Source organism: Cajanus cajan, chromosome 2, assembly GCF_000230855.2.
Source record: "Cajanus cajan strain Asha chromosome 2, NIPB_CcT2T_4, whole genome shotgun sequence".
Classification (NCBI taxonomy): Eukaryota; Viridiplantae; Streptophyta; class Magnoliopsida; order Fabales; family Fabaceae; genus Cajanus; species Cajanus cajan.
Window position 1 is genome coordinate 69,021,896 of NC_138518.1, and position 13,634 is coordinate 69,035,529.

Below are 13,634 nucleotides of genomic sequence, written 5' to 3' on the forward strand. Positions count from 1 at the left end.
ATGCAAATGACAATGTATTATAAAGTAATAGTTTCATCTTTGTATTAAATATATATTATCCTTCTCTTTTTCATCTATCTTTTAACATAATTGTACAATAAAATTTTCTATTTTGAGAGGGATACATAATCCCTCACAGATTGTGACGGAATTTGTGACGGAATACAATTTTTAAAAATTATCCGTCACAGAATCCGTCACAAATTGTGCGGGATTCAAAATCCGTCACAAAATTCTAATTTTTTATTTTTACGAATTTTTAAATAAAAACTAATTAAATTATTCCAGATTTATTAATTATATAATATATATTATTTTCACCTTTATTTTCTAATATACAAGTATTAATTATAAAGTGTACTATATAATATATATATATATATAATACATTTTATAATTAATTATATATATTTTCACCTTTTATTAATTATATAATATATATTAAATTATTCCATTTAGGTGTATTATAAAGTATGATGATAATATTTTTATATATTTATTGATAGACTTAATTGTACTTTTTATCAAATGATCAAGTACAATGAATTTTCTATCGTCAACCATTATATATATATATAGTTATATATAATTTATAAATATACTTTTGTATATTTATTTTTAGCTTTTTTAGTTAAAATGCTAAATAATATTTTCTTTTTATAATTTCATAAGTATTTTTAAATTAAAAGTTTTTTCCTAATTCATATTTTAATTTCTTATACTTCAAAATGACAACTTATTATTTAAATTAATTCATTTCTTATGTTTTAATTTTTAATCTTTTGATAAAAAAAATATTTTAGTTTCATAATTTTTTAATTATTTTTTTAGCAAAATATTTTTTATTTATACATAATTCTTAAATATAATAATTGTGCAATAAAGTTTTCTATTTTGAGAGGGATACGTAATCCCTCACAACTTGTGACTGAATTTGTGATGAAATACAATTTTTAAAAATTTTCCATCACAGAATCCGTCACAAATTGTGAGGGATTCAAAATCCGTCACAAAATCCTAATTTTTTAATTTTACGAAATTTTAAATAAAAAATAATTAAATTATTTCAGATTTATTAATTATATAATATATATTATTTTCACCTTTTTTTCCTAATATACAAGTATTAATTATAAAGTGTATCATATAATATATATAATACACTTTATAATTATATATATATATATATATATTTTTTTTTTTTTCACCTTTTATTAATTATATAATATATATTAAATTATTCCATTTTAGTGTATTATAAAGTATGATGATAATATATTTATATATTTATTGATAGACTTAATTGTACTTTTTATTAAATAATCAAGCACAATGAATTTTCTTGCGTCAACCATTATAAATATATATATATATATATATATATATATATAGTTATATATAATTTATAAATATACTTTTATATATTTATTTTTAGCTTTTTTAGTTAAAATGCAAAATAATATTTTCTTTTTATAATTTCATAAGTATTTTTAAATTAAAAGTTTTTTCCTAATTCATATTTTAATTTCTTATACTTCAAAATGACAACTTATTATTTAAATTAATTCATTTCTTATGTTTTAATTTTGAATCTTTTGATGAAAAAAATATTTTAGTTTCATAATTTTTAATTATTTTTTAGGAAAATCTTTTTTATTTATACATAATTCTTAAATATAATAATTGTACAATAAAATTTTCTATTTTGAGACATAATCCCTCACAGATTGTGACGGAATTTGTGACGGAATACAATTTTTAAAAATTTTCCGTCACAAAATCCGTCACAAAATTATTCGATAAATTTTGTGACGAAATATTTAGAGAGGAATCAAAATCCGTCACTAAATCCGTCGCAATTTTTTTCTTTTATTAGTGACCCCGTTTGTGACGGAATTGTTAGAGACGGAAATTTTTCCGTCACAAAATCCGTCACAAACTCTAAAAATAAGTAGTCCGTCACAAAAATAAAATTTTTGTCACAAAAGTTGTCACTATTAGTAACGACATTTTATCCGTCACAAATTTTAATTTTTCTAGTAGTGTAGATTTTTTTTTTGAAAGATATTTGTATTTTACCTTACAAAAGTTTTATGGTAATTATGTAGTGTCACGTGGCTACTTTTGGGACATGTTACTTATGTTGTTTGGTTGGTGAAGGACATGTGATGAGAACATGAGAAATATGAATTGTTATGATGCGCGTAATTAGTGAGAGTATGAGTTATGTGTGTCTTCTCCAGTATTGATACATCTTTTGATTTTAGATCGTTGATGACATTTTCATGTAATAAGTTTTTTCATTATATATTTGACATATATGTACATGAAACATGATATTTTTTTTAGTGTCATTAGGACCGCTATGTCGATAGTTGACACCATGTTGGAGCTAAGACATAATTCTTTTTAAGCTTATGGTTGATGGACCACTATGTCAGTGGCTGACACCATATTTGTAACACCCCAAGTTTTTTCATTAATAATATTTATGTATTTATTATTTAACTTTTTTTTATAACTATTGTGTCGGTTATATTAAATGTTTTTATTATATACATGTGTGTGTGATTTTATAATTAATTATTTTATTTTATTATTTGAGGGAAGGGATGTGTAACTAGAGTTAAATGTTTTAGTTGTTGGGTTAGGCGAGGAGTTATGTTAATAGAGAAAGTTGAGTAAGTTTCACTTTTATGTTTCTATAATTTTCTTTTCTCGTACATTTGCGCTTTGAATAATTGGAGAACTAGAGCTCGTGGAAGATCACCTTGGAGATCCACATCCTTCGTCCAACATTCATCGAGGTAAGGAGGGGGTGAGTAGTCTCGCTTTGAAAATGTGGTATATGTCGGATAGTGAGATTGATTCTCAATCTCTTTTTTATTGCATGTATTGTAGGAAGGGGAAATTCCCAATTTATGTATATCTTACATTTTTGTCTTCTCCGTGATTCTTCAATGTTCTTTTTCGGTAATGTTAATATGTATATGTGTTTAACTTCATGTTTCAGGCTAATCTTGTGAATCTTGGCTTGCTCATGGTTTGGAAACCCTAAAGGAATGTATTGGGTGATTGTATGAGGAGATGATATGAACATATGATAATGTATGTAATTTGTGCTCTTAGTAGTGTTATATGATCCTTAGAATGCTTTTATCGATTGTAATCAAGATTTGATGAATGATACTCGTGATATGAGACTTACATTTTATGCAAGGTGTGTGTTCTCTAATATGACATCGAGTGCCACTTTGAGCTCACTGAACGTCATTGAGATAGAGAGTGGAGATTGCTCTCAAGGCCATTCATGTTTCAGGGTAATCTTGTGAATCTTGGCTTGCTCATGGTTTGGAAACCCTAAAGGAATGTATTGAGTGATTGTAGGAGATGATATGAACATATGATAATGTATGTAATTTGTGATCTTAGTAGTGTTATATGATCCTTAGAATGCTTTTATCGATTGTAATCAAGATTTGATGAATGATACTCGTGATATGAGACTTACATTTTATGCAAGGTGTGTGTTCTCTAATATGACATCGAGTGCCACTTTGAGCTCACCGGACGTCATTGAGATAGAGAGTAGAGATTGCTCTCAAGGCCATTCACATCAGGCGTGGAATAATCCACGTTGGATGATGTAGCTCTAGAGGACTCCTTGTGATGCTTCCATCAAGTGTGAGCTTGATCACGTTGGGTGTAGGGCGTGTGTTGTCGGATGCCATATTCCAGCTTGTATTTTCTCTATTTGTGTTTAGTGGATGTTAATGATCGAAATATTCATGGTATGTATTGTTAATGTGTATTTTTGTAAGTGAGCATGTTAATAACATGATTGAGAAGCATGAGTGAATTGAATGATGCGTTACGTTTGGTATCATGATGTGATGAGAAGTTTAAGCGAGGCTTAGCCCATAATGTTAATATGAAATGAAAGGAATTGATGTACAATTGTGTATGTGCATTGTTGTAATATGAAAATGCATCGAATCCTATTTGACATGCATCATATGCATCTTGTTTTGGATGGTTATGATATGGAATGCACTGCACTAGGAAAAATTCCCTTCTGTAACATTGAATCTTTTCATTTTATGACAACTTTAACTATTACCATGTTCTTGTCATGATTTAGTTGCTTATTATATTGTGTGTATTTGATTATTCGGCTATATTCTACATTGTGAGTCAAAATGTGATGTTTTTCACTCTCCATTTCTTGTATTTGTTATATTTGGATATTGTTGTAGGTGAGATTCATCTTGATGTTGATGTTGGCAACGAAGCTTAGATCTTATTTTTTGGTTCATGCTCTAATAGGACGTGACATTAGAACTTAGTTAGGATTTTATTTCAATTTTGCCATGTTTATAACATTTGTTGGTTTTATTGTTGTGTTTTTTGGTTGACCTTCAATTTAGTTATTATTTCTAGTTAGCTAAATGTGATGTCTTCTTTTTTACTATGTTATTCTATTAAATTATGGAGCCCTTTTTATTCAATATTACATATTGTGTTATTTATGATATGCAGGGTAGAGAGTGTCACAATATTAAAGTTGAGACATATTATTTGGAGCTTGATGTTATTAGGACCTTTATGTTGGTGATCAACCTATGTTGGAGGTGAGACATGTTTATTTTTTAAGGCTCAATGCCATAAAGATTATTATGCCCATAGTCAACGACACTTTGGAGTTAAGGCATAATGGTATATCGTGTAATTTTTTTGGCTTTTAGGCATTGGAGTAAAATTGAGGACTATAGTATGACTATTTGATTACATTAGCATGTCATTTTCTTGCTACACTCCACATTGATGAATAGTCAATAGTCGATAGTATTTGTAATCATGGAAGGTGTTGCATCAATGAAGGATGTAATTGTTGCTATAGTTCGATATTGCATGATTATTTTGTAAACACAGTGAATTATTAATCTGCAAAATAATGAAACAAAGTTATTTATCACAAAAAAAATAATAAACAATTGTATTTATCTTATACGTACATTAAGATTCTTGCACTGACCACCATGTCTAAACCATCACCATAAAAACTACAAACACTTTTAATTATTTATACTCTTTTGCTTCAATCACTTACCAACCCTCTAGATGTTTCAAACTCTTATTATCTATGGAAGAAGGCAATTGAAAATGTTCAAATTAATTGACCGATTTAAAATTTGACTTTTATTTACCAGAATTACTAAAGTGGCAAATGAAACTTATTAATTATATTAAAATAATTTGTCTTTATTTATATCTAATAACTATTTTCTTATTAATAATACGGGAGAAATTATAGGTTTGACTTATTAATTTGAATCAACTTTTTCTTTTAAAAAAAAGTACTTTGAAGAAATAAAAATAAAATTACTTTTTTTATTTTATAAATTTAAACTAATTTATGTATACATAAGTTATAAATATAATTTTGAAGAAGCTAATACAAAAGATCTTTCACAAATTTATTTATACATAAACTAATTTTTTTTTGGTACAGCAGGAAGTTAAAGAAAGAAAGTAAAGGAAAGAAATAAAATAAAAAACAAATCACGGAACCCCAAGACATGCAGATTACGTGATGGACAAATTATCTAACATCAGAAGATCAAGTACGTTATTTGGTGGTATATCCCAGTTCTCATCCCAGTCAGCTTTTGTTGTGTTCCAACTTGCAAGTCTATCTGCGACCTTATTGGCATCTCTGTTTATGTGAACTATGGTGGTGAACCAGCTTTTCCTCAAGAGAATACGAATATCCTCAATGGTTCCACAATGTTTATGACGGTGACTATGGTCCTCCTTCTCTAAGGGGAGCACTTTAGTAACTTCCAAGCAGTCTGATTCACAAATAATATGCTTCCAACCCTTTTCCCAACATCTAGAAAGACCAGTCTTGATAGCAAGCAGCTCGGCTAGAATGTGGTCTCCCTTCCCAGCTGTTTTGGAAAACCCATAAAGCCATCTTCCAGCGCAGTCCCGAACCACCCCACCAATACTCATCCTACCATTAGATACATTAAAGCTGCCATCCACATTCAGTTTCAAAAACTGATTCTTAGGAGGGGTCCAGGGAGAGTGATTAAACTCATGTTGCAGCATTTTATTCAAGTAAGGGAGCTCCGCAAGTGAATTATAAATGCCACGAATAACATTATTGATGTTCCATTCATCCTTTCCAGCAGCAAATATGTTGTTATTTCTCCACTTCCAAGCCCACCAGAGAACCGTGATAATTTTAGGTGAGTCTTTAGAATTTATGACATTTCTGAACCAGCTAATAATATTATCGGGTGATAGAAGAGGTCCACTACTGATACCCATCCTTGACCAGATTTCTCTAGCATGCGGGCAGTCTCTTAACACATGGAGGATGGTCTCGGAAGACCCAGAGCAACGCGGGCAGGTATCAGAAGTTGAAAGATGACTGTCTTTCCTCTTGCTATTGGTTGGTAGGGCATTATTAAGAATTTGCCAGCAGAACAGCCTCAACTTTTCTGAAACTGGTAGCTTCCAAATCTTATTCCAGATAAGATGATGATATTGACTTGTATCACCTTGCAACCATCTATAAGCCGAAGATGAGGAGAAAATACCTGTTATATTATTCTCCCAAATGAACGTGTCAGTTCCAAATGTGATGCACGAAATCTTAGTGTTCAAAATTATCTCTTTGATATTTGAAGGGATGAGGGTGTGTAGCATATCAAGGTTCCAATCATTGTTCTGCCAAATATCAGAAACAATCAGTTGGGTATCAGATATGTGGACAAAGGGAACATGTTCACATAGTGGACCAATGCCAAGCCAGTCATCATAGAATAATGAAGAATTCCCCCTCCCTAGTTTGGTTATAAACCCAGGGCGTAAGATTTGTACTACCTTCATAATGCTACTCCAAACATAAGATGGAGTGTTTGGCCTAGGGGGAGCTAAGATGGAATGAGTTCCTAGGTATTTATGCTTAAGGACTCCCACCCAAGGAGTCTCCGGTTTTTCTATAAATTGCCAAATGAGTTTTCCAAGTAAAGCAACGTTGGTTTTTCGGGCATCTCTAATACCCAACCCTCCGTCATGCTTAGCTTTAATGACCTGGTCCCACCTAACAAGGTTCCATCCTCTCTTAGAACCATCCTTAGACCAAATGAAGTTGCGACAAAGCTGATTGAGTTTGTCACAGGTATTTTGTGGAAGCCAATAAGATTGCATGGGGTAAATTGGTATAGATAACATCACAGACTTAGCCAAACAAATTCTTCCAGCACGATTGAGAAGTTTACCCTTCCAGGCAGCCGTTCTGTTTCGAACCTTTTGCACCACGTAGTCAAATTCTCTAGTAGTTACCCTTCCAGTTATGAGATTATGGCCCAAATACTTACCTAAAGATGAAGAACTTCTAATACCCAACTTATCTTCAATATCCACCATTTTTTCATAGTTGACTCCTTTAGAACAAACAAACTTGGATTTTTGGAGATTGATTTTAAGGCCCGACGCAGTGCAGAACTCAGTAAGCGAGTTCTCGACTATGCCAGCTTGGGCAGCCGAGGCCTCGCAGAAGAGGAGCAAGTCATCTGCGAACATAAGGTGCGACAAGGGAGGCCCACCTCTAGAGAGTGAGATTGGGTTCCAGATGCCCTCCTCAACTAACTCACTGATTTTTAAGGCCAGTCGTTCCATGCAAAGCACAAAAAGATAAGGGGAGAGTGGATCACCTTGTCTTAAACCTCTCGAAGGGGAAAATTCCTCTAAAGTTGACTCATTCCATAATATAGCTAATCTAGATCCAGTCACTCCCCACATGATGAGTTTAATGATAGGGGCGGGAAACCCGAATAAAACTAAGGATTCTTGAAGAAATTTCCAGCTGACCCTGTCATAAGCTTTTTCTAGATCCACTTTAATGGCAAGCATTCTCTTCTTCGACTTTGACTTGTGGATGTAGTGAATCGCTTCTTGAGCCATAATAACGTTATCAGTGGTACCCCTTCCAGGAATAAAGCTACTTTGGAAGGGTCCGATCAAGTTGGATATGAAAGGTCTGATCCTCTTCACCAGAACCTTCATGATGACTTTATAAGCCACATTACAGAGGCTTATGGGTCTACACTCCTTTAAGCTAGAGGGATGGTCCACCTTTGGGATTAGGACAATGAGAGTGTCTAAGAGGTTTGAATCTGCAAATCCATATCTGAACGCATTTTGTACCATTATATATAGGTCCTTACCAACAATAGGCCAATATTTCTTGTAGAAGAATGGTTGGAACCCATCAGGCCCAGGGGATTTCATGGATTTCATGCCCAAAATCGTACTATGAACTTCCTCCATTGTGACAGGCGCCATCAACAGATTAGCTTCATCTTGCCTTAGCTGGGGAATGATTTTGTTATGGAACGTATGTGAGTTAGACATATTTTCATTTGAGAAGAGAGATAGAAAGTACCTACGAGCCTCGAACCTAAGCACCTCCTGATCAGTGCTCCATGTCCCATCATCAAGGAACAGACCATGAATCTTATTACGCTTGCGACGAACAAGAGTTTGTGTGTGAAAGAATTTGGTGTTCCTATCTCCAAAGCGGACCCAATTCTCTCGAGATTTCTGATACCACAAGAATTCTTCTTGGAGACGAATCTCATTATATTCCTCTTGTAGACTTTGTTCAAGACGGTTGAGGCTAGATGAATAGCCTTTTTCAAGAGCTAACTGAATCCCTTTCAACCTAGCAATTACTCTTTTCTTTCTTTTAAATATATTTCCGAATAGATTCTTATTGAAGAGGAGGGAATCTTCCTTTACCTGTTTTAGGCAAAGATGAATATTTGGGGTTTTCTTATTCCAGGCTCTACTAACAACCATGTTGTAATCCTTGTGTGTAGTCCAAGCTGCTTGAAAACGGAAAGGCCTATCACGGAGCTTATCACTAATCCCGCCACAACGAATAAGGATGGGGCAGTGATCCGAAAAAACACGACACAGATTCTCTACAAAAGCTTCAGGGAAGGCTATCCTCCATGAGCTATCCATGAGCGCTCTATCCAGCCTTTTAGCAATTCTATACTTTTTATTGTTCCTTAGCCACGTGAACTTCTTGCCAGTACAACCAAGGTCAAGGAGTTTACACTTGTCAATGGTTTCATTAAATCGAGTAGCTTTTGCAGGAGAAAAGTGGCCACCTTGCACTTCTGATGCACACGTGACCTCATTAAAGTCCCCAAGAACCAACCAGGGAAGAGACACCTCTTCACGAACACTATCTAGATGGTCCCAGAGTGCTTGGCGGATATGACGATGGGGATTTGCATATATTGCAGTGCAGATCCAATGAGAAGCTTTTGAAGAAACTTTGAATGTGATAGCTTGTGAGAACATTTTCACCTCCAAAGTAGTAAAATCTCTGTACTTGGGAGCAAGGACCCAAATGCCGCCAGCATGCCCAGTGGCCTCCACAAGGTGTAGGGCTTCATAGTCAATCGAATGCCAGAAGCGAGATGTGGAAGCAAATTTACAATGAGTTTCAAGCAAAATAATTAAAGAAGGGTTAAATTGTCTGACTAACTCCTTAATTCTGTAGTGACCCTTTGCATTAGCTGCGCCTCTAATATTCCATGCTAAGATATTCATATCTTTGAATCTGTTCATCATAAACAAGAAATGACTGTTAATTGACACAAAACTAGGTCATGTCAGTATCCATTACCCTGAAGGTTGTATCATTCCTTTGACTAGAGGGTAAGGTATCTATATGCATTCCTTCCTGAGTTTCCTTAGGTGACAGCGATCCATTTGAGGAATCATCAGACCAACTCTCGACCTGTGAGGGTTTCTCAAACTGGAGAAGATAACGAGGGCCACCCAGTGAAGTAATATCATGGGTTGTCTTAGAGCCATCTGCTAAACTCCGAGGACCCTCCAAAAAAGGGTTCGACCCTAAACCTATCGTCTTTGTTGATGGGGTTTCACTCCCTCTGGATATTATGGCTTTGGGATTTAGATTCCTGTTACTATCCAATCTAGATCTTTTCCTATCATTCTTAGCACTACCACCTATGTCTTTCACGCTAGACTTACCTTCTTGGGTAGTTAAATCCTTAAACTGGAGATTTTTCTCCTTCTCCTTATCACTGATTATACCATTTTTGCTGGGGTTTCCAAAAGAACTACCTTTGTGGATTTTCCCTTGTCCAAGAATTTTTCTTTCTTGGGGAGTGTTTCTTTTCTTGCGAGTTACTATCATCTATTCTCCATGCACGTCTATGGGAACAAATGATTGTGCTTTACTGTTTCCTTCTGTCTTTGATATGGGCTGGGTCTCTATTTGATTGGATGCCTTATGTATTTCTTCCTCCTTCTGAGTGTTTTCGGATCCATCTTCATGCTTCTTTGTTGACTCAAAAATTGTTTTTGGGCATTCACGTATAAGATGTCCGTAACATCCACATCCAGTACATAGGAGATGTAGGCCCTCATATTCGACCTTGTGCCATCGATCATTCAAGCAAAACTTCCCCACCACGGGAGAGTTGAGATCGATCTCTACGCACACCCTAGCGAATCTTCCTCTATTCATATTCAAGGTGTTTAGGTCAACCTTTATTGGTCTACCGTTTGCTGCCGCGATGGTGAGGAGCACGCTCTCGTTGTAGTAAACCATGCCGAGGCCCGGGAAGCGAACCCAGACGAGAGTTTTATCCACTTTGGATTCAAGAGCGGAGAATTCAGGATCCCATTGTCGAACTGTTAAGTAGTGGTCGAAGATCATCCAAGGTCCTCCATGCATTATCTTCTCTTTATCTGCATTCAGATCAAAATTCACCAAGAAAAAACCATTAGAAACATCTATAATGTCAAAGTCACCTTCAAGTTTCCAAGAGGCCCTTAATCTGTCTTTCATAGTTAAGAAGCCAATGTTCTTCCCCAAGAGTTTTATTATCAAGCATTTCTTCCATGGTCCGCACAATTCTTCATACTTCGTTGGTGCAATGCTAAACTTTGGAAGGAGGCGGTTTCCTTCCACCAGTTCCAGCGACATTGAGCCATCTTTAACAAGATCACGAGTTTGGGAAGGTCGAGAAGTCTTCCCCAAGACTTTGTCTTTAAACGACGTTGGGAGTGAGGTGGATGAGCCTTCACGATCCGGTGGTTCCGGTTCAAGTGGGTCAGAGAAGAAATCGCCTTGCTTTTTCTCCGTCATAGCGAAAAAAGATTTACTGCCTGAGTATTGTAAATCTAATTTCATTACATAAACTAATTTGAGTTTATAGAAAAATTTATTTAATTTATTTCTTATTTTTTTACATCTTAAAAGTGTTTCGGGATAAGTTCCCTTAAAGATATTTTCCATCAATAATTTGTTTCGCCCTAACTTCTTATTATCGGTTACATTTCAATTCAAAGTTATAGGCCAATTGTATTAGGCTTGTAGTACAATTTGTAACATGAAGTTTTAAAGAAGAGGGATGGCAACCAAAGCTTAGAATAAATTGTGTTTATTTTATATTAACATGGACTCCCTCCCTTTTCTGAAAAAATAAATAATAAATAATGTTTATTGTATAAAGCTTTGGTTGAAGTTCTTTTTCACAATCTCTCTGATTAATTAGCAACACTCTCATCGCACACGAGCTTAAGAAAGTTACCAAAATAAACAAAGGATTTTTCATTATATTGTTGTTACGATAAAGTAAGCAAAACTTTCACATAACACCAAATCAATATAATCCTCTATATAAGAAAATGTACAACAAGCCAGAGAATAAAAAAGGGAAAGAAACAACACTCTTGTACAATAACTTTGATCCTTGTGGTTCCTCTTCCATAATAGTCTCCAATTTGAAAGAATTTGAGGATCTACGACTCCGACAATGAGAAATGAGGAGGGCTGGTGCAACTTCACCCCAATTGTGGACAGATTTCATCTCTCTTGCCATTTGAAAATAAAACTCGAACAAATCCTTTGTTCTTTGACACGATGAGACTGTATTATATATAAGTTGAAAGTTGATGAAAAAGGGCTTGGAAAATATTTTGTTTAACAATTAATAATGGAGTCAGAAGTCAATTGATTGAATGCAATAAGTGCTAAAACATGAGTCATATATAAAAGGTTACGTAAATTTAATTTGGTTTCTAACCCGGAAAAGGAGGACATGACAGAATGTCCAACAATGTCAGTTAAGAATTTAGAGAATCTTGTTTGCATATATTTTGCACGACAAGTAGAATTTGGCGACAGTTTTTCTCTTCTTCTTTTTTAGGATACCCTTTTGCACATTGGTGAATGGATTATGTTACAATTTGTTATTCTTTCTGGTTGAATTACTCTATATAGGTTTTTATAGTTTTAAAAAAACTAAAATTTGGTGACAGTTTTTTTTTTTTTTTTTTTGGATTCCCTTTTGCACATTCTGTCACAGTTGGTATATTCTTTTTGGTTGAATTACTCTATATAAGTTTTCGTAATTAATTTATCTATTTTAAAATAAAGATACAAAAATAAGAAGAAGAAAAAAATTATATCAATCATTGATTAAAGTAAATTAACTTTACAAGATACTTAATTAAAATCAATAATTGGTATACTAACTTTAATTTCTTTATACATGCTATGATGCATTTCCTCAAATTAAAAGAATTAAATCATAAATTCTTATAGTTTGTTTTGGTCTATATATTTAAAGATCAAGATACTATATTCAAGTTAAGAAGATTTAGGACAAAGTTTTCAAAACGATTTTTTTTAATACTTAAACGCTTGTTTTCTCTAGTTACATAATCTAAATTTTAAACCCAGAATATTTTTAAGGAAAACTGAAAGTATAAACTTAAGTTTCGAATTTATTATCGTTTAATTATGTTCCTATAATGTTTGTCCTTCACTAATTTTCTCCTATAAAAAGATAAATTAAAATCCATATGGCCTCTCCCACCATTTTCATTTCACATTAAGCCTTTTGAGCTCCTAACATGAGTAACATCTATATTAAAACATGATAAAAAAAATCTATTTTAAAATACAAAGAAATCTATTATAAAAATTAGGAAGTTCGAGACATTTTATATCTCTATATTTTATTTAATAAAAATGTTTAAAAATTATCAATGTTTGATAGATCAATTGGTGTTGTATTTAGCCTTTAAATGTAAAGGTTTTGAGTTTAAGTCTTACCTCAATAAAAATGATTAATTTTTAATATTATTTTATATTGTTTAAAAATTAAGGATAAAATTATCTAAAAAATGTGTCTTTGTAAGAATGATTAATTTTTAATATTATTTTTTATTATTTAAAAATTTAAGGATAAAACGTCTAAAAAAATGTGTATATCAAATGAAACAATTCCATTTATCATATGTTATAGATTTATTGAGCTTCTTATCCTCCAAAAATCCTAAAATTATCACTAACTCTAAGTTGTTAGGACCTTTTAATTTAAACTCACTTTTGCTTCAATAGAGTAAAAACAACATATATCATTTTTTAATGTAATGAAGTATTACAAAGTTTAAATTATCACTACAACAAAATTGTCATACAGTGACACACACCCTATAGTGACACTATACATGTCATTAAAAATTATTTTTACCCACACAATAACTACGATATATGTTAGTAT

The 13,634-nt window shown here is 32.9% G+C and overlaps 1 protein-coding gene across 1 annotated transcript; it reads right to left on the reverse strand.

Annotated features, from left to right (window-relative positions):
• Positions 1-10,252: 10,252 nt before the first annotated feature.
• LOC109812068 (uncharacterized) lies at positions 10,253-11,209 on the reverse strand. Its single transcript, XM_020375938.2, has one exon. The coding sequence runs from the start codon at positions 11,207-11,209 to the stop codon at positions 10,253-10,255; it is 957 nt and encodes a 318-aa protein (XP_020231527.2).
• Between the last annotated feature and the right edge of the window lie 2,425 nt (positions 11,210-13,634).